At 47.8% G+C, this 26,093-nt stretch overlaps 2 protein-coding genes across 2 annotated transcripts; one reads left to right on the top strand and one right to left on the bottom strand.

Moving 5' to 3' along the window:
• Window positions 1-14,567: 14,567 nt before the first annotated feature.
• Window positions 14,568-17,803, top strand: LOC133928578 (acid phosphatase 1-like). Its single transcript, XM_062374986.1, has 3 exons — window positions 14,568-15,061; window positions 15,137-15,346; window positions 17,490-17,803. Exons 1-3 carry the CDS (start codon window positions 14,637-14,639, stop codon window positions 17,662-17,664), a joined length of 810 nt encoding a protein of 269 aa, XP_062230970.1. The 5' UTR covers window positions 14,568-14,636; the 3' UTR covers window positions 17,665-17,803.
• A 669-nt stretch (window positions 17,804-18,472) lies between these two features.
• Window positions 18,473-20,230, bottom strand: LOC133928577 (leucine-rich repeat extensin-like protein 4). The gene has a single exon (XM_062374985.1). The coding sequence runs from the start codon at window positions 19,940-19,942 to the stop codon at window positions 18,638-18,640; it is 1,305 nt and encodes a 434-aa protein (XP_062230969.1). The 5' UTR covers window positions 19,943-20,230; the 3' UTR covers window positions 18,473-18,637.
• Between the last annotated feature and the right edge of the window lie 5,863 nt (window positions 20,231-26,093).

Here is a 26,093-nt window from a genome sequence, read left to right as displayed (position 1 = left end):
TTTGAGCCATGAGTCGGCAGTGATATAACATTGCCGACAGTGATAACTGATATCACTGTTGGTTCCAACGAACTCATCAATTTTTTGGCCCATGGTCGTTATGAACCGACAGTGATACCTTATCACTGCTGGTGCTAGCTAGGACCGTTTGTTCTATTTCTTCAGTTTTTTTTCGGCAAGTACAGTATATTGGTAAATACGATATTGTTTGCTAGATTAATACGGTCTTTCATTAGTGTATTGTGAGGTTTCGGTTAATACCAATTTATTTCGATTAATACTATATTTACCAAACTTGACGCACATTGTAAACACGATACATCACAAGTTAGCATTTAATTTGATCACTATTATGTCGGATCGATTTTGTCTAATTCTCCATCAATAGCAAGGAGAGATGAACACAAAAGGCAGCACACATTATAAGCTAGGACTTACAGGTAGCCAAAACAAAATGCTTTTCTGACCAAGTGTGCACCTTGGGCAGGTGACGTGTTGGCCTGTTGGGCCAGGTGGGCAGGTGGACTAGGCGCTTGGAGGTTTGGTTTGGTGGGCAGGTGGGCATGCACCAGAGATTCGATGGATTGTGCATGACGTCTTAGGCACAGGGTTAAAGTTACCATTGGAGCTCGGTTATCGAGCTTTGGCGGTAATTGAAAATTTACGATAATCGTGGTTACCGGTCAAAAATTCAAAAAAAATCGGAGAAAATTCATTTGGCAAAATTTAAAATTTGGAAAAAAAAATCACGATTTTAGCCGTTCGGTAACCGGTCGGTTTAGACCGGTTACCGAGCGGTTTTTGCGATTTATCAAGCGGTTTTCTCAAATTTTTCGTATTGTCGGTAACCGCTCGGTTTTCCGGGTAACCGCTCGGTAGATTCGGTTTACAGCCAGTTTTTACCGAGAAAACGGAGCCCCTAAAATCTCATATTTCTAAGAACCGAACCGAACACTAAAAACGGGTCAAATTGAGTTGACCGATTCGGTTCGACTTGTTCAGTAGAACTGTACAGTCCTAGTGCTAGCTAACTTGACATTGATAGATAGTCGCCGATTAGTGTTTTTTATAGTGACTTCTCCTCAGGGTCTGAGTTCTTCTCTATGCTAAGCTTGCCGCCGTCGAATAATAGCTCCTTCTCAAGGTAACTGATATCAATAAAGAGAGTCATTGGTCAGTTGTTTTTTGTGCCCTTTTTGTCACTGTTGGAGGATAAGGTGGGCAATGGCAACCGCAATAGTGAAACCGACGGAGACAGTGACAATGAATCAGGAAGCGGGAAGGGCGATGTGGAGGAGGCGACCATGGCGTGGATCTGTCGAGAATGAAGTGAGAGAGGGGGAGATTGAGTAGAGTGAGAGAATGAGAAGACCCTAATTGCCTCCCATACAAATATAAAGCGCATAGCATCGTCTGCTTGGCTTCCCGGCTCGACACTTCATATTCCAGACGGTTCCACGTGGAAATCAACTATGAACATGACCATATAACAGATCACTCTTATGGAAATTCATCTGACATTGTCAGAGACAATTCACTTAAAGAATCATATATGATGTGGGTCGTTATGACATACCCTACAAGCAAATGTTTGAGATTATATCGCTGACAGTTGTTGTCAGGACTAGTTTGTGATGTTTAGTTATCCCCAAGACAACTTTTGCCACCTAAGTTCTCCAAAGCTAACAGCAGACGGCTCCATAAGGGAACATTCTGCCTTATCTTTATCACGGTCAGATTTTTTTTAACCGACTGTGATATTCTATCAGATATGTGACGATATTCTGTAGTAATAGTATATAGCCAGCAGAAGTACCCATAGTATTTTTCCAGCTCCAAATAATATGGTCCTTTTGTTTGTTTATTTTGGGAAGGAATTTAGTCATTTTATTTGACAAACTGGGGTGCAAAATTGAACCATGACGCGTCCCGTCTGTGTACAAGTACGCACGTTGGAGCCTTAAGCGCTGACTGATGGGCATTATTATTGGCGCAGTGCTGCTGCTCGATGGTTAGCAACAGAGCTAGCCGACGTAGCACATGGGGTCGGGCAGCTTGAATGTGCGGCCGCCCTCGGGCGCACCCAGGATGTTATATTGGTCCACTGGTCACCAATGCTGCCAACGATGATGTAACCGGCGTCCTCCAACTTCTTCCGCTCGCCGGACTTGAACTCCATCACCAACACGGCAACACCCTCGCGTCCACCGGCAGCACGCAACGTAGGTTCGGTTAACAACGAACATCCGCAAGCTGCAGCACCATTGCATGCAGAGTGTGCGCGTATTTGAGTACGAGCTTCTCGTAGCCGACGTAGCCCGCGCGCTTGAGGTTCTTGGCCGTGGCCTCCCGCTTGTCCTCGCGCTGTTGTTAATCTAGCTGTTTTGGTTAGGAATTAGAGTCCTAAATAAAATAGGTTTAGATTTTTCTAGTTAAAATAGAAGTTAAATACGTATCTTAATCTGATGATAGTAAATCTAACCTGCATGTATATAAACAAGGCAAAATAGTCTATTTTTGAATCAAGCAAGAGAAAATGAAAAACAGAAATATAGGATAGAGGAAGTGTGATACCTACCTCAAAGTGGGATTCATGGAGTTCTAGCATGTGGCAGTAATTTTGCTTGAGTTACAAGGTATCAGTGAGACTTTGTCAACTTATCATATCTTATTATTTTTGTTGTATTCGCAAGTGCAGCTCGAGTCTGTTCTGCACGTTAAGACCCTAGATGAAAAACTAACAATTAGTATCAGAAGCTAGTGGACGAAGTAATGGTCAACGATGAAGGTGATCCAGTGAAAAAAGGTGTCGTCAAATCAATAGACGTATCAATCCTACCAACATCAAACACTAAGTGAAACGAACTACGGCATATGGGTCATCAAGTTAAAGATAATCTTGTGTGCTCACTAGGAATATGGTCAGTGCTTGAAGGTAGAGACAAAGACGATGACAGGATCAAGGCACCATGGTGGCCATCTCTCAAGTAGTACTAGAAAAAAAGATCTTCGCAAATGCCCCACAATCTACGCTATTTTTTAAATTATTTTTTAGTCTACGTTGCATAGGCCTTGAACCCGCGACCTCCCCTTGTGCACGTAGCTCACTTACCGTCTCACCTATCAGGTAGTTATGATAGAAATCATATATTTTTATCCTTTTAACCTATGACTAATTAGTGACGGGTCAGAACCGTGACCCATCACTAATGACTGAACATTAGTGATGGGTTGTAATCTTGACTCATCACTAATGACTAATTTTATCAAATTTCATTGGGGGTTATAATACATATAAAATTTTTCTTCATCTAAATTTGTACAAATATTTTATGAATTTTTTATATCTTATCCAAACGATCATAATTTGATAGGTGATTCGGAGTGTCTTCGGTAAAACGGACATAACTTTTACATAAGGACTCCAATTTTAACGTTTTTTACTCTACGAATATCTATAGAAAAAGTTACATCCATTTCTCTCTGACTTTGTTGGGTTCGGCAATTTTTCCAAGGCCAAATTTGTCCTGAAAGATTGAGTTCTTGCCCCGTGAAGTTTCTACACTATTTCAGAACACGCGTTTGTGTCCATAGCCGCCACCCCCTTACATCAAACTTGAACAGAAATATACAATGGTTCTATTCTAGTGCTGCTAAGGTGAGAAAAAATAAGAGAAAAATAAAGGTCTCAATAATTTTCCATATGCAAAAACCCAATAGGTGATAGCATCCTCTTGATGTAGCTTTTAATTTTTTTATATCTTTACATATTGTTATACTGGAAACTACAAAAGCAAAGCAAAAACTAGCAGGTGATAGCTTCCCCCTCAGGTAGCTTTTACAGAAACAGCTAATTATATTTACTGTACCTAGATTTACTTAACATATGACTGCACATAATAGCACTAGCCGTATGCCTGTATACGCTTTTTTTGTAAGAAGCAACTACTACGAAGTGGTAGGAGCAGAAATACACAAGTACAAAAGCGAACCATATAGATCTCGGTGGCAACGAAAAATTGAAAAAAAAAAATCAATTAAGCAAGCATAGAGTTTAATTTTCTTTCATATGACTCAGTAGTGCCCTAAGCAATTGTAAACAAATAAGTATATTTGGCAAAATAATATTCATAGAGAATTTTATTGCTCCCTTATCATCGAACAACTGTAATGTACTTTAAAGTGATTAGACAGGCTCTGAAAGGATAACGAATATAGCAAAGACCAACATAGAGATGAGAAAATGGTGCTAGATGCGAACATAAACCTGCACACAAACATCAACTAAAATATGAATACCGTCATTAGTGACGGGTCACAATTTGACTCATCACTAATGATTGGCTTAAGATGACCCATCACAGATAAGTTTGTCATTAGTGATGGGTCACAACTTGATCCATCACTAATGACTAGTCTAGGATGACTCTTCACTGATGAGTCGTTATTAGTGACCGATCACAACTACGACACATCATTATTATCATCAATGATGGATCATGTTACGATACGTCACTAATTTCATACCACCTTTGTCTGTTTTACACATAGTATAGTACTGGACGACATGATGATGGCCATTGCGGACAAGGAGACAGCGAAGGAATGTTTGGGAAGTGATCAAAAGAGATGTGGATTGGTGAAGATAGTATCAAGAAGGCACGTGCATAGGTGCTGAAAAGGCAACTGAACCAGTTATGCATGAAGAACTTGAAGACAATCAGAGACTACTCCATGAATCTCATCTCGGTAGTGGGTGAGATCTGCTCGCTTGATGTAAAGTTAGACGACAACAATGTTGTCGAGAAGCTATTCAGTTTGGTTCTAGATTGGTTTCTCCATATTATTCAAACAATCGAACAGTTCAACGACATCACGGGAATGTCAGTCTCAGAGGTGATCGACCGTCTTAGGACCTTTGAGGAAGGTCTCAACGGGCAACGACACTAAAAAGATGAAGGAGAGTAGCTTCTCCTCACGAAAGCCGAGGGGGAAGCAAGGAACAAGAAGAAAGAAAAAAAGAGACGAGGGCTCCAGCAGTGCCACTAGATGAGGGTGTAGAGATCGTAGACTAGGGTGCATACAGGGCGAAGGCCGAGGTGATGGCAAACATGCCGGTGATGAAATAAAGTCGCCTGACTCCAACCCGATCAAAGTCATGTGCTTCAACTGCAATAATTAGGGACACTTTGCTAAATAGTGTCCTATACCAAACCATAGAGAAAGGGACAATTTTGTCACAAAATAGAATGATGACGAGCCAGCGCTGTTGATGGCAGAAATTTGTGAGCTCATCCAAATTGTACCGGTGCCGAATAACAAGGTACTCCTGCACGAAGAAAAGGTGGTGTCGAAGCTCAGCAGCACCCGAAACAATGCATGATATCTTCATACGGACGCAAGAAACCATATGATCGGCTGCATAGAGAATTTTGCTAAGGCATGTCCATCAAAGGATCGGTTAAATTTGGAGATGGTGTGACTATGAAGACACACTTAAGGGGCTCAGTATTGTTCGAGAGTTTCCCTGAAGAACAACGAATACTCACAAACGTCTACTACATCTCAAGACTGAAAAGTTATATAATTAGCTCAGCCAGTTAGATGAGAACGGTTGCAGCGCGCCGAGATCGTCAGCCAGCCATGCAGGTTGTTCGCCTCCACCGTAAACCGCCAGCTGCAGCGGCCGCAGCATGTGGATAAGCGGCATGTCGTCCTCAATCTCGGAAGAGGCATCTCGAGCTTCACCTCCCACACGCCCGAGATAGCACGCGAGGGCCGTGAGGAGGACTAGGACGGCAGCGAGGAGCTTGGCCAGTGCCATCATCTCTGGTGTGAGTGAGTTCGCTAGATCTTGCCTGTTGCGCGTGCTTGTGCGTGCCAGCCGCATTGAAAGAGGCGCTAGTGAGACTAAATACGAGAGAAAGAGACAGGGTTTATTGGTGGGGTCCGCTGCCCAATAAAACGGACGCGTCGGGTCGTGTTTCACATGGCCTACTCTCCCTTGCGTTTACCTCGGTGGTAATACTATGTTGCCAGCTGTTAGATCTTATCTCTGTCCCTCATCATGAATATTGTACATCACTATTTACATTGGATATTAGATTCTATCTCTATTCTCAAATAGATGTGCTCTTAGAAGGAGTGTAGTTAAATTTTAGAAAATTTGAGCACTAATATATATAAAATTATTATAATTTTATATATGAATATGATAGTAGTAAATTTATTATGAAAAATATTTTGACATCATCTAATTTTTATTAATTTTTACCAAAAAGTAGTTATAAAAATAATAGTTAAATATATTTGTTAGACATCGTATCAATATCCTAAACAAAACGGAGATAGTACAAATATAAAAGCACAAGTAAACATAGATATATGGAGATAACTTTTTTCTCATTATTTTTGTATAATAAATATGTACAAATCTCTCTTCTCTCCTCTCGTTTATATAATAGTGCAAAGGAGTCCTACTAGGGCGTGAGCTCACGTTTCTTGACTTGCGAGTAAGTCGGTTTGGTACCTTCCGAAAACACTTATAAAAGGATTGCATGCGTGCGTAATTCATGGTTACACATCCCGGTGACCAGCTCACGCTGGTCGCAAATGATCTCGAGCACTGCAGAGGATTTGGATGACTATGGTAGTATGACTGCACGGCACTGCGACCAATTTGGCTTGCGATTATTTCTACGGCGAGGCCTTATTCGTTCTGCTCATTAGCTGGTTCGGCATTTCACGGAACAAGTGGCGGCCATCTCGTGGATTATTAGCTCTAACACTATTTTGATATAATCCTACTTGATCAATCGCCAAATCAACCCCAACACCGATACGGGTGATACTCAAATCCTCACAATGACACAAGTACAAGGGTACAAATGGAATTGGAAGGGAGTCTAGACTGGGAAAAAGGAATTGAAGGTAGTCAGCAAGAAATTGGAGAGAGGTCAAAGACCAAGCTTAGGGGAGGTGAGCAGTAGCGAGGAAGAAGAGACCGAAGCCGTTGAGTTCGTGGATGCCTCTAAAAGTTTTGGTATTTCAACAAATTTCATTTGAAATCTTCCAGGACTGCAGGAAGAAGTCCCTCGAGATTTGCTTCCACGCATGCAAGATGCTGGGCCAGTGATGCCCTTTCATCTGGCCCAGGCTGAACGTGACCGATAGCGGCATTGTCCTTTCAACACGTCCTTATTTCTCGTTGTCTAGCCTTTATAGTGATTGAAATTGACATGGTCATTATTGTGGTATGAAACCACAACATGGATGAAATGAGCAAGTGGATCTCCGATGCTGGACGGTAACTGATGTCTCCAAGCACGACCGTTCACCCTTCCCCCAGCAGTTTTCTCCACTAAAACTCTCCTGTAAGGCCAGATCCGACCCCTCCCCTCCTTCTCTGGCTTCTTGCCGGTGTCAGTTTAGGTGAGGGACCCATCTCTTGTCCAGCAGTAGGTTAGGTTTTGTTTTTTTCCTTCTCATAGTTTTAGCTTCTTGCTGTTCGCCGTTCATCGTCTTTTAGGTGGCAATTTATCTTCTATGGCGCCGATAAGTACTAGTGCATATGCTTTCCCTAGATGAGGTAAGCGAGATGTCTTTTGATTCCGTGGTCGGATTCCTTCCCGGCGTGCGAGATCCTCTCCCCCTTTTCTTTGTGCTCCTATTTCTGGGTCTCCCAGTTGCAGCCCCAAATCTAAGCAAAAGACACCGATCCAGAGTTCTTGACTCCTACCTGGTCAGCTTTATATCCGGCGTCTTGGGCTCACCGACAGTGATCTTCTCTGACCAAGGTTACCTCAACCTCCTCAGTGGAGACCCTCAAATCGGGCGGTGTTTTCAGCGTTCTTGCTGTTCCTATTGCCAAGTCCGAGAGAAGGCGCCCTCTTCCACAAGTCGTCGGTGGCTGCCTGGCGGCCTTCAGGTCTACGCTACCCTCCGACAGCATCTGGCGCTAGAGACAATGGAGTCATAGTCTTCTTCTATAATGGAAACATTTTCAGGAACTTCTAAGGGTGTGCTTGTAATTTTCTTTTTTCAAGGGTGTTTCTGTAAAATGGGTAGTAAACTCGGTTCTATATTCCAGAAATTAATGGAGCACTCTAGACCCCAAAAAAATGAGAAAGTGGCACTACATGAAAAACAGATAAAGGAGATATAATTTAATAATGGATCATTATACGATCCATCACTTATATAGCCTCGGGTCGGATCAAACATTGACCTATCATTGATAACAGGTCATCAATAACGGGTCATAATATTACTCACCATTTCTCACATTGGTGACGGGTCATAACTACATCTGTCACTTATAACCTAGTTATAAGTAACGACAAACCTACACCAGTTATAAGTGACGGATCATATTACGACATATTACGACCCATCACTTATGTCCCGGTCATTAGTGATGGATCTCCCTGCAGCAATCATTAGTGACCTAACATAGGTGGTGGGTCCTCTTGGGCCAGTCATAAGTGACATACCATATTACAATCCGTCATTTATGAATATAATAAGTGACAGGTAATGTTATGGCCTATCACTTATGAGTTAGCTCTATTATAAGAGCTGACCAGCTACTATGCGCGTCCAACAATTACAGGACTCAACTGTACTATGTGCACAATAGATTAAAAGAGACTCTAATATCTTGCTGATTTGAAGTTTGAATTGTTGCTAGGTTTTTGAAGGTTTTGCATCTCCCCCTTTCCTCCTCCTCTAACCCCTATTTGGTAGATTTTTTTGCTTTGAGTTGTAATCGATCATTTTATATCTTTATCTAAATTCTTAGTGCTGAGTTGTATTTATGTTAGATCTAGTGTAATTGTACAGAATTTTTAATTACATGTTTAATCACACAATTAAGGTAATAATTGTTAATGAGAATGAATATTTTTACATTGTAGATGGCGGACTGAAGTTGGATATAACTTAAGACCTGGATTTGTGCGAAGTACCTGAGCTGGGTGAAGTATTTCATGAGTGCTGCTTTGGTGGATATGAAATGTCATGGTAAAACGGCAATGTATTGTCCATGTCGCGATTGCAGGAATAATAGAAAGTTTCCAAAACCAGACAATGTTCATGCACACTTAGTCATACATGGATTTAAAGAGAATTATACATGTTGAAAAAAAACATGGTAAGGAAGGCCTCAACAAAGGAGAGATGGATCAGGGCCTCTATACCGACAGTGTGGATTAAGGACTTACACCCGGTGATATGGGTCATGATCTTAGGGATGAGGACATATTAGGTTTTAATGATAATGATCTTACGGATTTTATGGAGAATGTGGATCAGATAGTACATAATGTCGAGCGGCACAATGAGTATAATAGTGGTGAGTTGCTAAATTCTAGGAATTTGTGCGAGATTCCAAGGCGTCTGTTTATCCTAACTGTAATGAGAAATACACGTGGTTATTTGGGGACCTAAAGTTTCTACAGCTGAAGGCAACCTATGGTTGGACTGACAAGAGTTTTGAAGCATTGTTAGATATGCAAATAGACATGCTACTGGAGGGGAACTTGGTGCCCGAGGGTGTCTACGACGCGAAGAAGATAATTTATCCTTTATGGCTAGAAATAGAAAAAAGTACATGCATATAAGCAAGATTGTATCTTGTTTTGTGGAGATTATGCAGAGCTTAATCAATGCCCCGTGTGTGGAACCCATCGGTATAAGCGTAGAAATGATGGTGGTGATAGGGATGAAGGCAAGAAAAGTAAAGGCTTGCTTAGGAAGGTGGTGTAGTATTTTCCTGTAATTCTCCATCTGAAGTGATTGTTTGCCAATAAAAAGGAGACACAATTGGTGTGTTGGCATAAGGAGGATCGTAAGAACGACGCAATGATATAGCACTCGACGGATTCTGCTCATGGCGAACCATTGATTCCATATCTGGTTGGTTCATTGAAGAATTGAGAAATATTATGTTTGCTTTGAACAGATAGCATGAATCTATTCGGTAACATGAGTACCTCTCGTAGTATTAGGTCTTTTGTATTGTCGATCTACAACCTTCCACCCTAGTTTGTAACAAGCGAAAATACATTATATTGTCGATCTTAATATCAAGACCAAAACAACCTGGTAATGATATCGATGTGTACCTTAAGCCTTTAGTCGATGATCTTAAGAAACTCTAGTCGGAAGGTGTCAATGTTTGGGATCAGTACAAGCAAGAGTACTTTACCTTGCACGCCATGTTGTTTATCACCATCAATGATCTGCCAGCACTTCATAACTTATCATGTCAGAGCAAAAGAAAAGGTGAAGCTTCCTCATTGCTTAGATGACACATGCAGTTTAAGGTTGAACAACTCAAAGAAAATAGTATACCTGCGGCATCGAAATTTCCTACCTAGGAAGCACCTATACCGAAACATGGATAAACAGTTTGATGGAACAAGGGAGAAAGCATTACCTCTATGGTATTTCTATAGGGAAAATATCCATAATCAGGTTAAGAATATCAATATTGTTCTTGGCAAGCAAAAATGATCCTCCAAGGATGATGAACAAAAAGGAATGTGAAACAAAAAATAAATACTATTCGAACTAAAATATTTGGAAAAATTAGATATTCGCCACTCTATCGACAACATGCATGTGAAGAAGAATATCTGCAAGAGTCTGATCGGTACATTGCTCCAAATGAAGGGAAAAGGAAAGGACAATGAGAACACATGAGCTGACCTTGAAGAAATGGGCTTAAGGCCGGAGCTCAATGCACATGATATAGATAAAGGAAACACCTACCCCCAGCAGCTATCACTCTTTACAGGAAGCAGAAAAAAGAACTATACGAGTTCATGCACATATAATTCATATTTAATTCTTTTGATTCCTTTTCTTTCCTCTATTGAGAACATAATATACTACACTTGATCTTAGCTTCTGTCCTCTTTCATTTTAAATGATAATCTAGTGTGTTGTCTAGATTGTTTATAAATTCTTAGTTTTTTCTATGCAAACAATAATTTAGTAGTCGATTAAATACCATGGGACAGAAGAGGACAACAACTCCTAAGAAACCACAAGCATATAGGATGCTCACACTATAGGCCGCCCCGACACAAGATGGGGTAGATAGGAGCCCAAACCCGCACCCACCATCCTCCTCCGGTAGCAGCGAAAGTCAGAGCCCGTGGCATAGCCAGAGCCCTGTTCTATGCGAGCCTCTGAGCCGATGTCGGGCAAGTAGCTTCGACTACAATCCCGCTGAAGAGGTATTGAGATGAGTCAATGCATTTCATACTTCTTGAATGGAGGAATATTTTTTGTTCATGGCAACCCCCCCTTGTTTTCTCTCTAGATGGAGGAAGCGCAGTCTCCAAGTCAGATAGTTGGTAATGGTGCATGAGCTCGAAAGCTAAGGTCACAAACACAGTGGTCGGCAGACAAGGTTACCATCACAAGAATCGATACTGACGGGCTGCCTATAGATGAAAAGGTATTGAATAGATATCGGAGGGTCACATGGCTCATTGCTCGGGAGAGGGTGCCTATAACGATTAAGTTTGATGACCTCAGTGATGAAGGAAAGAGGGACTTTTTTGATAATGACGTCAAGGAGTATCTAGAGTACCCTAGAAATATAAGTGAGCGTCAAATGTTCACCACATTGAATGCAGCAATGATAGAGATCACAAAACTCCACTGAAGCTTTAAGAGCAAGCTTGTTAATCAGTACTTGACTAAAGGGGTGGCACCCTTCGATAGCTACTAGCACTTGAAAGTGGAAGATTGTGATGCTTTTGTGTAGATGAAGAGCTCAAGAGAGTGAGGAGAAGAAGCAGCTTCGGGCTAGGAACAAGCACAACCACAGGACTGGCAGAGGATGAAAAGTTAGCCAAAGAAGGCCACAAGAATCCTAGCCAAGGTTGAGTGCGAGGTGTATCTCTCAGCAGCACTGGGAACAGGATGTTCTCTTAGCGGCATCGAGAAACCCGGAGCACCGAGGTCAAGTGCTAGGTGTATTCGGTTCCCAGGGCTAGAAATACGATTTCCCTAAAGACCTCAGAATATACAAGAAGAGGAAGAGGTTGAGTGCAGTGGATATGGATGCATGAACACGGGACATCACCCAAAACGTTTATGCAAACATCATGCAAACGCTTGTAGCACAAGGAATAGATATTTCCATTCTAGAGGAAGCTAGCCCCGGAAATACATGGAAGAGTAGCTGTACCTCCAAGGAGGTCAATCAAATAGTAGCCACCGTGACTGAGCCAGATATGATTGACCTGCTAGAAGGGCTCACACCCTGCAGCCTTGGAATCAGGTCTAGTGAGTATTACATCAAGGTTGCAAGAGGCCAGGTGTTTCCAAACATCTATATCTTACATACGGTCCCGATACGTGCTGGCTATGATGTGGTTACGGTGGACATGCTACATAGCAATGCCACCAATCATGTATTGGAGCTCTCCTCCAATGATGAAGTCACAACTCTGTGTGAAGCTCTTCGTCAAAGGATCCAGTGGAAGAGGGGTGACATCATGGTCTCCAGTGCATCCCAGTCTGGACGAGCTTTAAGTGCACCACCGTTGCGTCCCTCACTTCCAAAGAAAGCAGCTTCTCTGTCTTCTCCTCCGCATCCGACAGCCTCGCTTCCAGCTCTAATTCCATCTCCCCCATAGAGCCTAAAGAAGAAGGAAAAGGGAGCTAGGAACAAAGACTCTAACAAGCACCTACCGAAGAGGTCGAATGCCATTATACCAGCGAAGAAGTTCACAGACATTGGAGCAACGTGAACTAGTGCCAACATGAAATTCTAATATAGGAAGCTCTTAATGATGGTAGATGATCTAACAAGGGCAGAATAAGCATATATCGACCTGCATAATTACTATATGCAGACTTCTAGAGATATGAAGGCTCAATCCATAATCGTACAGTACAAACGATGACACTTCTTAACTGAAGGCGGCTACTTCCTTGTGGTTTTAATGACTTATATGACTTATTCAACCTTGATGCCTTGGATGTTACGTTATTACGGATCTTCACATTATAAGTCCCTTAAAACTGGACATTCATTAATTAATACCACTAAGTCTTGAATCTAACTATACTCTTATATGTAGACACTTAATGAAAGAAACAAAGAAGAACAAGGAGCCCATCGGATTTCTTGACCCTGAGACCATTACAATCTCGGTCATCCAACTTCATAGCGACTACGAAGTGGACTATGTGGCCAGTGTAATGCAATAATATTCCAAAATGGACTACCTGTTGGGCGCTCACAAACACCAGTGGTTATTGGGTCTTACTGGTCATTTGCCTTAAGTATAACTTGATATGGTACCTCGACTCATCAAGACGAGTAGGATCAAAAGGAAAACCTGGAGAGCGTGATTACAACGCTGTAAAAGGACTCCTCAACGCGTATGTTCTATTTAGCTTAGTTTACATATTTAACTTTTCTAACATTCAAATGTTCTCTAATCGATCCCTCTTTATACAAAGCTATTGACAAGTACCTTCGAGCTGATCCTAACTAGAAAGCGAAAGACAGCCACAGACTGATACACAAGACTGGGTTTGTGGTAAATACTACCAAACATATTACCAAATGCTCTTTGTTATTTTTTTTTCAATTGATCTAACATGAATTTTTTTTATCAGCAGTGCCACCAACGACCACCGGGCAACACCTGCGAATTCGATGTTGCGTAAAACATGCTTCTCATGATCCAAGAAAAGGATAAGTTCAATATAAGATTATTTATAATTAATTTCAGTAATTAATTTAATTCAATGATAACATAACATTGGTAACTCGGCAAATTATGCAGGATTTCTCAACTTATGTTTTCAGCGACGGAGCACTCCTAGGGACGGATCGCCGAGTTCATGATGTTTAAAGTCATCAACCCACACGGCGTGTTGCACTATAGAAATCCTAATTTGTGAGATCTTATGTAATATAAACTGATTAGAACTTTGTAACATTTGCGATTCTGTGATAAATTGATTGGAACTTTGTAACCTTTGTGATCTTGTAGTAAAGTGAGTTCTTATATAAGTATGTTTGTCGATATAGATTTCGATACATTACTGTTGTTTGCAAGGAGAAGATGGCTACCAAATCTTGACTATGCTCTAGGATACAGCTAGAAAACAGAATAATCCCATCACTTATTATTACCTATCACTTATGTTTTAACATAAATGACTGGTGAAGAGGTTACCCTATCACTTATGTTTTAACATAAATAACTGGTGAAAAGGTTACCCATTACCTATTACTTATATCAAAACATTAAGTGACGGGTGAAGAGGTTACCCGTTACTTATTCACTTAATATAAGTGACGGATAACCTATTAACCTGTCATTTAATATCTTGATATAAATAACAGATAATCTTTCTTCCCTGCACATGACATCATTAGTAACGGATTCTAACTCGTCACTTATAACTAGTAATCAATGACACATTCAAGATGACGAATCCCACGTACTTTTTTTTCACGTGGTGTAGATGGCTAGAATGTGCCTCAGCACTCAAGACTCTCTTAGATCTTTTATATATAGAGAGAGAGGGAGGAAAGAGATATGTAATTATACCAATCAGCAGTTCATCCAACTTTTAAGTTCCTAGCAACAATCGCCATGGCACTCCAGCCCCTCCGCCATGCACTCGCGTTCATGCTCCTGTTGCTGCTGCTGCTGCTGCGCGCGCCCGGCGCAGTGCGAGCGCGCGAGCGCGACATGCACCTGGAGATGGTGACCTCGGCGCCATCTGCCGCCGGAGTGGGCACTAGGACGCGCGCGGTCCCGTCGTGCGCGAGCTGGCGTCTTGCCGTGGAAACCAACAACGTGCGGGACTGGTACAGCATCCCCGCCGAGTGCCGGGGCTACGTCCGCGACTACATGTTCGGCGACCTGTTCCGGCAGGACTGCGCGGTGGTGGCCGCCGAGGCCGTCGCGTACGCCGAAGGGCTCGAGCTCGCCGGTGACGGGAAGGAGGTGTGGGTGTTCGACATCGACGACACCTGCCTCACCAACCTCCCCTACTACGCCGACACGGGATTCGGGTAGGTACTTGCATGCGTGCTGGCGCGAGCGCCACGAACGCCACGTCGTCATAATTAACTGGTGCATCTGTGCAGGGTTGAGCCGTACAACGCGACGTACTTCGACGAGTACGTGGCGAACGCGACGGCGCCGGCGCTGCCGGAGGTGCTGGAGCTGTACGAGAGGCTGCTGGCGCTGGGCATCAAGGTCGTCTTCATCACCGGCAGACACGACTACCAGAGGGAGCCCACCATCAAGAACCTCCATAGCGCCGGGTACCACACCTGGGAGAAGCTCGTTCTCAAGTGCGTATAAATGCATTCACCACTCGCAAGCTTCAATCTATTTTTTTTTTTGGCAGTGTCTGGTTATCTGTCAATAAATTTTGGAGCGTTAAATATGTCTAATTTTCAATCTTTGCATCTCATCCAACGATCCAGATCCTCTCACCTCTTTAACTACTCCTCCCGAGCACCCGACCTTATCCACTACGCCCTGCCGCCACTTCTGCTGCTCTGCCCCCGCCGCCACTTCTGCTGCTCTACCCCCGCCGCGCGCATTGCCGCCTCGCTGGCGTTGTCCCCGGTGCCAGCACGACCCGCCCACCTCCACCGCCCCTCCCTCCTCTGTCGTTGCCCCTCTCCCCTCCTCACGCCGTCCTCCATCCCAACGGGCCCCGTGCCATGCTCTTCTTCTCCAAGCTCCTCTGCCGCCACCACCACCCCTCTCGGTTCTGACGGCGCCATCGCAACTGGAGCCGCCACCCACGACCACCACCGACGCTAACCACTTCAATCACAGTGCCCCCACCACCACCACATGCCAACCGACCGTCTCCTACCACAACAACGGGCGATGCCTCCACCGCCTTGCCGTCTCGCCTACCGCCTGCCACTACTGCCGGGCCGGTAGCCTCCCCGACCTCCCTCTAAGCTGGCAGCCCCCAAAATTCCAACCCGAAACCCTAACTCTATCCCTAACCTCACCGTCGCTGGAGAAGAAGACGTCACCGAAGGAGCTCACTGGAGGAGATGGATGTACGAATCTTAGCGCAGATCCTACAGTAGGAATTTCGACATATTTCTCTTCCTTTTTCTGTTGACAGATAAATAGCATTGTTCTCTTTTTTTTTCTTGTGTTTCCGATCTTGACATGCTGAACAAATCCATCAACCTAACGCTAGCAACGGAATATCAAAAGGAAATTAAAGATCTCCCTCCAGCACAATAAAAATAAGGGAGATTCTATACACTTGAAAATGGAGTTTTTTTATCGACAATACAAGGCCCTCCAATTCCCATTCAACTGTCATGCTTTCTCCTCCTTCCCGTGGTCCAATGCTCTTCTTCCTTCCAACTGCGCCAACGCTTGCCTCGCTCCGTCCTCCTCTTCCTGTCTCCAATGGCTTCCCCATCACTGGATCTGCCTTCCGCCGCCCATTACACGCTCACGGCGAGCGGCTCACTCAGCAATGTTAAGCCATCGCCTTGACTCCCCCGCCGTCTGCACCACCCACCGTCCGTCACCACGACCAATGCCACCGTTGGGTCAATCTGCCACACCGGCACCCCTCTAAACCCGCCGAACACCTCCAAACCCTGAAATCCCCTCCTTGAACACTAAGCTCTGGCGACAGCGGGTTAAGCGGCGGCATCGATTGTATTCTTCACTGTTTTCAGTCATTTGATGGCTAGGAAAAGTATAAAAAGATCAAGTATTTGCAAAACAAAATAAGACTGTTCAAACTTCAAACAAATCTGGATTGGAAGGATGCAAACTTTTGTACTTTTGTGTTTGCAAACCCGGTTTTTCTTTTTCATTTCAGTTTTGTCAGGTTGAATATATTTACAAAAAATATTGGAATACTTGTGTTTGGGCCAAATTAAACATGTGCTTAGAGGATTTTTTGGGGGCTAAAAGCGTTAATGCAGAATTATTAAACTGATTTTTTATTTATATTTTTTAATTAAAAAATTATAAAACTATGTGCCATTTTAGAAATTTGCACAAATAGCCTCCTCCCACTCGTTGAGTGGACGTGAAGAACTTCCCACCCATTGGACGGTGAGAGTTTTAAAAATGAAAAAAAATGTCATGTTCCAACGCACTCAGCCATCGAAACATAATCGATATAATCATTAAAAAATCTAAAAAAAATATGTGGTGTAAAAGACTCTGTCATCTAGCACTCCACAAAGTAGACGTGAGGTTCTTCTCGTCCACTAAACAGGCGTGATGAGTCTATTTTTGCAAATTTCCAAAATAGCATCATAATTTTGTAATTTTTATATTAGAATATATATAAATGAAAAAGTTTTATTAAACTTTGGGTCCAGTATACCTGGAATTTGGGCCCTTATCCCCGGCCCTCGTTACAAGCAGGCCGAAAGGTCCAAGAAAAGCAGAAAGCTCCTCTCACGAATGGTTTTGCATGGGAACTGCTCGCAGGCCGTCATCGCTGGGTTCGTCGGTGGTGCCGTACAAGTCCGGCGAGCGGCAGAAGCTGGTGGACGGCGGGTACCGCATCGTGGGCAACATGGGCGACCAGTGGAGCGACCTCGTCGGCGCGCCGGAGGGCGACCGCACCTTCAAGGTGCCCGACCCCATGTACTACGTCGGCTGATCTTATAAGCTCCAGGACTATGCAATCCGTTACCTTCATCATGCTTTCTTAAGCACGCTTTGTATCGCAGTATCACTGTAATAATGACTCAGGATTCGTGCATCGCACGCGGAGGCCGGAATTTTATTCCATTGAGTAAGATAGGTGTATCGTACGTTGTAAACATGCATGCACAACTTCAATTTGTGCTGTCGTCTGATGGTTAATCTTGATCGTTGAAGGCCAGATCCAACGGGCACAGCGCCTTCAATCTCGCTCGGCAAAGCATCAGTTTTTGCTTGTACGAGACTGAGATAGCAACACACCACATGGCGTGCAGCCCCCTGCACGGCCCATGCGGATGCGGACATGCGGTTCCCCTCCTCCCTCCCCGCCCCGCCCCCGCCCCCGCCCCACTGTGGCAGCAGCTAACCGCAGGCCGCATCCACCCACCCACCTCTCCCTGCCTCGCATTCATGCTGCCATTAACTCGTTTCCCGAGATCCATTTTCCAGGTCTCTCTCTCTCTCTCTTTCTCTCTCAGCCGGCCAATCTCACCCCCTCTCCTTCTCATCCAGCTCTAGCCTCTAAAGCGCGCGAGTGACACACAGACACAGTAAGAAAGATGACAGCTTCACGCCATAATCATGATTGCTTCCCCTTCCCAAGCAGATAAGCTCGTCAACTCAACACTGCGTTCGTCCACGATCCACCGTAGCTAATCGATCACATGCTACGCGTATCGGCACTCCCTTGCATTGCACTGAAGTTCGTTGGTGACTGCTCCAAACCATCCAGTCAGGAAGCAAAAACTGTGAAGAATGGATCGTGCGAAATGGCAAGATTACACTATTAACCAGCCAAGAACCAACCAATATTCACCAATTACCACCATCATGTAATGATCGATGCGCCGGCAACACGGTACAGGCTAATCGCCTCCAAAAAAGAAAAGAAAAAAAGAAAAGCAGAGCAGAACAAATGGCAGGGCAGATCAGGGCACGGTGACGGTGACCACGCCCCCCGCGGTGGCGCCTGGCAGCCCGAACGGCAGCCCCCCGACGCTGATGCCGACGCCGATAGAGACAGCGGCCTCGGCGCACCCGACGGGCCGTACCCCCGGGATGCGAAGGCAGCTCAGCCCGCCGTCGCCGGAGAAGCCATCGCACTCGGGCTGCGGCCGCTGCATGTCCCGCCCGGGGACGCAGTTGCCAACGAAGTCGAACATGCTCCGCCCCGCCAGCTGGTCGCAGCGCTGGCTAATCCCGGAGAAGAAGTTGAACGACACGGACAGGTTCGTGATCCGACGCAGGTCGCACAGCAGGTCCGGGAGCTCGCCGGTGAGCTGGTTGTGCGCGATGTTGAGCACCTCGATCCCGGACAGGCATGACAGCGTGCTCGGCAGGTGGCCCGACAGCGCGTTGTAGCTCAGGTCTAGCACCTGGATGCTCGGCAGGATCCCGAGCGCCTCCGGGACGCAGCCCGTCAGGTTGTTGTTGAGGAACAGCACCTCCCGGACCCTGCCGCCGACGGCGCCGTAGCCGTACGCTGCCGGGACGGGGCCGGTTAACCGGTTGTTCGCCAGCGTGATGACCGTGGCCGCCGACGACCACAGCGTCTCCGGGATCTGGCCCTCGAACTGGTTGTTGTTGAGGAACACGGCGTCAAGGTTCTTGGTGAAGACCTCGGGCGGGACCTCGCCTGAGAAGGCGTTGAAGCGGAGGTCAAGGTAGACCAGCGAGGGGATGAGCAGCGTGGACGTGGGGAAGGGCCCCGAGAAGAGGTTGTTGCTGAGGTCGAGCTCGGTGAGGTACAGCAGGTCCCGGAGCGCGTCCGGGACGGCGCCGGCGAGGCGGTTGCTGTTGAGGTGGAGGAACGTGAGGTGCGCGAGGAGGGAGACGGCGTCGGGGAGTGTGCCCCGGAGGTTGGCGTGGTTGAGGTCAATGCCGGCGACCACCGTCACCGTGGACGCTTCGGCCGCGGCACCGTCGGGCGGTGAGGAGCAGTAGACGCCCTTGTAGGTACAGACGTTGGCGCCCTGCCACGACGACAGCGCGCCGCGGGGGTCCTCCGTGATGGCCGCCTTCAGCGCCTGCAGCGCCGTGTACTCCTGTCTCTGTCCCTGCGCGGCCGAGGAGGGCGACGACGAGACAGTACTAGGTGACGGAGGCGGCGCACCGTTGATCCAAGCGCCAATGGCGGCGCCGAGGCCGAACTGGGAGGTCGGGGCGGGGGACAGCAGGAGCAGGAGCACGGCGGCGGCGGCGACACGGGCATGGAAAGGTGGCCGCCGCCTCATAGCTGCCTGGGGTTAAGCTTTCTTTCGCTGGCAAGATGGAGAGTGGTTCTTGTGTGTGTGAGAGAGAGAGTAGGGAGTAGAGGAGAAAGCTGATCATTGATTGATCTTCTCTCTCTGGGTTATGTTGCTGGATCCTCTCTCTGATCAACCACAGCTGGAACTGGGACGTGATGGCTGTAGGACTGGCTGTAGGTGTCCAATATGTTTGAGATTTTTCTCTCTTTTTCTAATGGAGAAGATCCAAGATGTCCAGAGTCGATGTGTCCTTGCTACTCGTGCCATGTAGTCTGTAGCTCGTCGGTGTAACCCTGCATGAATCAGCCGAAGTACGTGGCGTTACTTATGTCATAGACTGTAGCACGTGGAACCCGCATAACCTGTCTGAGTCACGCCAACACGTGGAACCGTATAACCCGTGTGAGTCCATCATATAATTTAGTTTTTAAAAATTTAGTGTTTCACTTGCTGTTTTTAAAATATTAATTTTAAAATAATGAAAATTAAAAATCACACGGGATAGCATGTTGATGTAAGGATCGAAGAGGGCGTGGTCCTTTATCTATTATCACTTCGGCGTGCAATAGACACCGATATGGTATATTGAGATATGATATAAGCTTGGCAATGTTAAGATGTCGTAGATTAATTTTGGGGAACCCAAATGACGGCGATGAAGCAATCATAACAAGAGGATATATAGTATTTCACAAACCCAATGTAACTTTTAAGCCCGAATCTGTCTAAAATCTCCTGAGCATTTACTTCCTCCTACATCCAATCATCCAACCCACCTGCATCTCATTTACTCCCATTTATTTCACGTACGAGGTAGATTCAGAATCATCCCTCCGGCCGAATCTCAAAGGGGGTCCCTCCGGATCCCCGCTTGTGGAGTTCATCCTCTGACAGCTGGCGCGCTAGGTAGGGGGGTTGCATCCCTGAATCCGCTTTGTTCTCTGCAGAAAAGATGGCAGGTGAACATCGTCTCCAGCGCACCGGTTCCAGCTCCAGCGAAGAAGTGGAGCTCATCGCTCAGGAGGCCCTAGTATCTGCTGCTCCTCAGCAGCAGTAGCGGTCCGCCCGTACGGCGCTCCCCTCCCATGGGGACAACGGCGCTGGGCCCAGCAGAGCCGTCGCCGTCGTCGCAGGCGGGCCGCCTAACCCTCAGCAAGCGGCAGACACTCCTGCCGCGAGATCTACGTCCAGACAGCGCCGGGCACCGTTACAACGCAGGCTCGCCTTCGGCGATGCCAGCCCTGGGAGTGCGTTGCTATCGGCGCAAGCACTCCTCAGGCACCCGCCTGTCCAGACAGCGGGGGAAACCCCAGAAGGCCATTGGCTTCAAGAGGTGGCCACCCTGGTGGGCACAACTCACCAACAGGTGCTGGCTGAAAGCTCTCGTACCGCCTCCCACCGCGGCGCAACCAAGGCCGGTCCATCTTCAGGTGGCGGTAGAACCGGCTGGGGGGCCTCCAGGTGGAGTGCCGCCCCCTGGCCACAACCGGAGCTCAGGACCTCCGCTTACACTTAGATGAGCGGAGGGCCGTCGAAGATGCGCACGTCACCCTCGAGCGCCAACGGGAGTCCCGGCACGAGGCCGAGGCAGAGGACCAGGCCTCCTCTATGCCGGCCCATGACCGCCAGGGTTCCCCAGCTCGCCGGTGTTCCCCAGCTCGCCGGCGTTCACCGCCCAAGGGCGCTGCTCGCGCGCAGGATACGGCACAGGCTGTCGCACCTTCACCAACGAGCTCTGTCGGGTCAACTGGCCCACGAAGTTCAGACCAAAACTATCGGAGAAGTACGACGGGTCCATCGACCCCGTCGAGTTCCTCCAGATCTACACCACCGCCATCCAAGCGGCGGACGGCAGTGAAAAGGTGATGACCAATTACTTCCATGTAGCCTTGAGGGGCTCTGCCAGCTCTTGGTTTATGAACTTACCCTCAGGATCCATCGACTCCTGGGATGACCTCTGCCACCAGTTCGTGGCTAACTTTCAGGGCACCTTCACACGCCTCGGCTTGGAATGCAACCTCCACGCCGTAAAGCAAAAGGAGGGGGAGACGCGGAGGCGCTTCATACAACGCTTTAGCCAGGTCCGCAACACCATCCTGCGGATAACCCCCCATGCCATTATCGTCGCATTCCGGCAGGGCGTCTGCGACGAGCGGATGCTCGAAAAGCTAGGTACGCATGAGGTCGGAACCACCGCAGAGCTCTTCGCGTTGGCCGACAAGTGCTCAAAGGCGGCGGAGGCTCGGGCGTGGCATGTCCCGCGCCCTGAGCAACCCGCTGCCGAGCAGCCAGATACCAGCAGAGCCTGCGGCGTTATCATCAGCGTCACATCCACTCGAGGTTGGGGATCTAGTTCTCCGACACGCTCGAATGCGCGAAGGAAAGAATAAACTGTCCCCTATGTGGGAGGACCCCTTCATCATGACTGGTGTCCCGGGACAAGGCTCATTTCGGCTGGCCACAGAGGACGGGCAGCCACTCCCAAACACATGGAACATCGAGCATCTGCACAAATTTTATCCCTAGGTGGACATGTTCATGCTCGGGCCAACCAGGCTAGGGGTCCCCCCTGTCCAAGTTGGCCGAGGGCTGCCACCAACCATATAAGTTACCACTTCTGTACAAATTATCGATATACACTCTTATTCCGAGTTTTCCCTCTAGAATCCATATGTTTAATCTGTTTGGTGAGATGCTCGATTTGTGCGAGAAAACACGCTCTCTCATTTTTCCCGTTGATAAAAACGAATCCCGGTCGGTATGCGCGCAGGCAGTAGTTGCTGACTTAAGTCTGTTGTGGTAGGCTGTGGTGTCCGGCTGCGTGGCAGTGCCCCGAGCACCACCGAGCCTCTGGGGTTCTCGGGTAATCCTACCACTTGAGCAAAGAGTGGTCGGGACCGCCTAGACCCAAGGGGCGGGCTATTGGTGCTCGGTCTGGTCAGTCCTACCCCGGGTGCCACCGAACCATTGGACCTCTTGGTTATGCTTCTGTCTGTACACTTCGCCGGTCCGGGTATTCGAGAGGTCTCGGGTCAAAAACGAGAGCAGTCTATAATGAATACCGTACTAACAGAGCGCACCAGGCAAAGAACTTTTTCCTATTTTTCAAACTTACAGATCAATGATCAAAAACCAAGCAGCCTGACCTCAAGGGCCCTAGTGCCCAGGGCGCTACTCAAACCTACAGGGTCCTCAGGTAATCCTACTACTCGAACATGAGTGGTCGGGACCGCCTAGCCCCTGGTTCTCTCACCAATTTTCCAGTGCTCGGGTGCTCCGTACGAGGGAACCAACGTTCTCGGGCGCCCCGAGCTCGAGGCACGTACCCCTCCTGGATTGGTCGGCCGGAAGGCTGACAGCTGTCCATTGAGTGACTAAAGTCATATCAATTTTCCTTTTGTACATACGCAATAAACTATTGTTCCCGAGTAATCCTTGGGACCCTCGCATTCTAATATGTTCGGTGAGACAGTCCCCTCGCGCACAAAACCCCGCCCACATGCTCGCTTTCCCGGAACGACAGAAACAGACAGTAGTTGGTATACCGTACAGGCGGCGATGGCTGACCGAGGTCCTTTATGGTGGCTGTGGTGTTCGGCCGGCTTCGCAGTACCCCGGGCACTACCGAGTCTCTGGGGTTCTTGGGTAATCCTACTGCTTGAATAAAGAGTGGTCGAGACCGCCTAGACCCCAGGGGCGGGCTGTCGGTACTCGGTCTGGTCAGTCCTACCCCGGACACCACCAAACCGTGGGGACTCTTGGTCACATTCCCTCCCGCACGTGTCTCCGGTCTACTCGTTTGGGAGGTCGCAGGGTGTAAAGTGTTCACTGGTCACGGCGTGCTCCGTGCTGGGTGAACTTATCTCCCAAGCAAGGAAGTTCGTGTCTGTGTCTCTTGACTTAGCAGTTGCAGACTCGCGAGGGCTCGGGGGCTGGACGCTCGGGTGGTCCCACTACTCGGACGATGAGTGGTCGGGGCAACTTACCTCTCGGAGGAAGAGGGTCGGGCTCTGTCCGGCCAGTACCTCTCGGGACATCAAGCAGCAAGCAAACAATATCAAGACAAGCACAATGGAATTTTGATCCCAAAGAAAGGATTCTATTATATTTCAAAGGAACCATTCTGGAGGGGATCACTCCCACATTTATAACATTCAAAAAATGAAAAAATCTAAACTAATCCGCAGGCTCCAACGGAGGTGAAGAAGCGTCGCTGCTGCACGGTTCCGGCACCGACTCCCGCGTAAAACACGCCGCCACCTCGGCGGCAACTTCACCAATGGCTTCCCGGGCGGTAGCTTCCTCGGCCTCGACCACTCCCTGCCTGGGCCATAAAGACTAGCGCTCGAGAACGGGCCATGTGGCATCGATGCTGGGATCAGCCTCGAAGAAAACAAGGGCCCCATCCGCAGTTTTTGGGCCATCGTCTACCAATGGGCCCGAGGGCTGCTGTCGGTGACATGGGAACCAAGGGTCCCCGAGTCCCGAGGCCAGGACAGCAGAGTGCCACGTGGCACCCTCCCTCGGGGATTATTTCCCCGAGGTCCGAGAAGACCAAGTTCCGGGAGAGGGTGCTCGAGGCCATGAACAGTGGTCCCCGAGCACTCGAGTTCCCCGATGACAAGAGAAGACCAAGTCCCGGAAGAGGGTGCTCGGGGCTGTGAACAGTAGTCCCTGAGCACTCAAGTTCCTCAAGGACCTGAGTAGTCAAGTTCCGGGAGAAGGCACTCGGGGCTATGAACAGTGGTCCCCGAGCACCCGAGTTCCCCGAGGACCAAAAAAGGGCATATCCGGGAGAGAGTGCTCGGGGCTATGAACAGTAGTCCCCGAGCACTCACAGTTCTCCGAGGACCAAGGAAGAGCATATCTGGGAGAGAGTGCTCAGGGCTATGAACAGTAGTCCCCGAGCACTCATAGTTCCCCGAGGACCTGAGAAGTCCCTCGCCGGTGGTCCCCACAAGGGCTCAGCGGTGAGGTGTCAATTGGTGAGAGGCCCGATGCTGCATTTAAGAGGGCGCGTGGCCTGTCACTTCCAACCACTCCCCCCACGCCTGCTGTCAGTCCCTGCCACGGTCTGGCAGGGAGGCGTGGAGACATTTAATGCACGGGTCCCATCGCGCATCATCCGGCTCGCCTCGGGATAACATCACAGGGCTCGAGGCGTAACGCCTGCCGCCCTGCTGTGTCAGGCTCGCTCTGACCGGGCGGGCACGCGAGGCTGCTCGATGGCTGCCCGGTGGGCCCTCCCCGCTGCACCTGCTGAAAAGCGGGATGATGACGACAAGACCGAACGGGGGCGCATTTTCAACCCTCCCCGTCACCTCAAGCTGCAGCCCATGATGGTTTCTTTCCATTTATGGTACCTTGAAACTCGCACCCTCCTTTCTGGGCACGCTACCCGCTCCGACCAGGTATAAAAGAGAGGCGGGCTCCCCGGAGGAGCTCTGGACGAGCTCTGGACGGACTCTGGAACTCGAAAAAAATTAAGACACACAGAAGACAAGCCAACGAAGAACAAGAAGCACGAAGCTCTAGACTTAGACAAACATCCTGTAACACGAGAGATCCTCAAAGAGGCATTTACAGAGCATTTATAGCATACACACAGGAGTAGGGTATTACGCTCCGTGCGGCCCGAACTTGTCTAAAATCCCTTGAGCATTTACTTCCTCCTGCATCCAATCATCCAACCCACATGCATCTCATTTACTCCATTTATTTCACGTACGAGGTAGATTCAGAATCATCCCCCCCGGCCGAATCTCAAAGGGGGTCCCTCCAGATCCCCGTTTGTGGAGTTCATCCTCCGACAGCTGGCGCGCTAGGTAGGGGGGTTGCATCCCTGAATCCGCTTTGTTCTCTGCAGAAAAGATGGCAGGTGGACATCGTCTCCAGCGCACCGGCTCTAGCTCCAGCGAAGAAGTGGAGCCCATCGCTCAGGAGGCCCTAGTATCTGCTGCTCCTCAGCAGCAGCAGCGGTCTGCCCGTACGGCGCTCCCCTCCCATGGGGACAACGGTGCTGGGCCCAGCAGGGCTGCCACCGCTGTCGCAGGCGGGCCGCCTAACCCTCAGCAAGCGGCAGACACTCCTGCCGCGAGATCTATGTCCGGACAGCGTTGGGCACCGTTACAGCGCA

This window comes from Phragmites australis, chromosome 9 (assembly GCF_958298935.1).
Source record: "Phragmites australis chromosome 9, lpPhrAust1.1, whole genome shotgun sequence".
Classification (NCBI taxonomy): domain Eukaryota; kingdom Viridiplantae; phylum Streptophyta; class Magnoliopsida; order Poales; family Poaceae; genus Phragmites; species Phragmites australis.
Note: the sequence above shows the minus strand (reverse complement) of the source record. Positions and strands in the feature narration are given on the sequence as shown.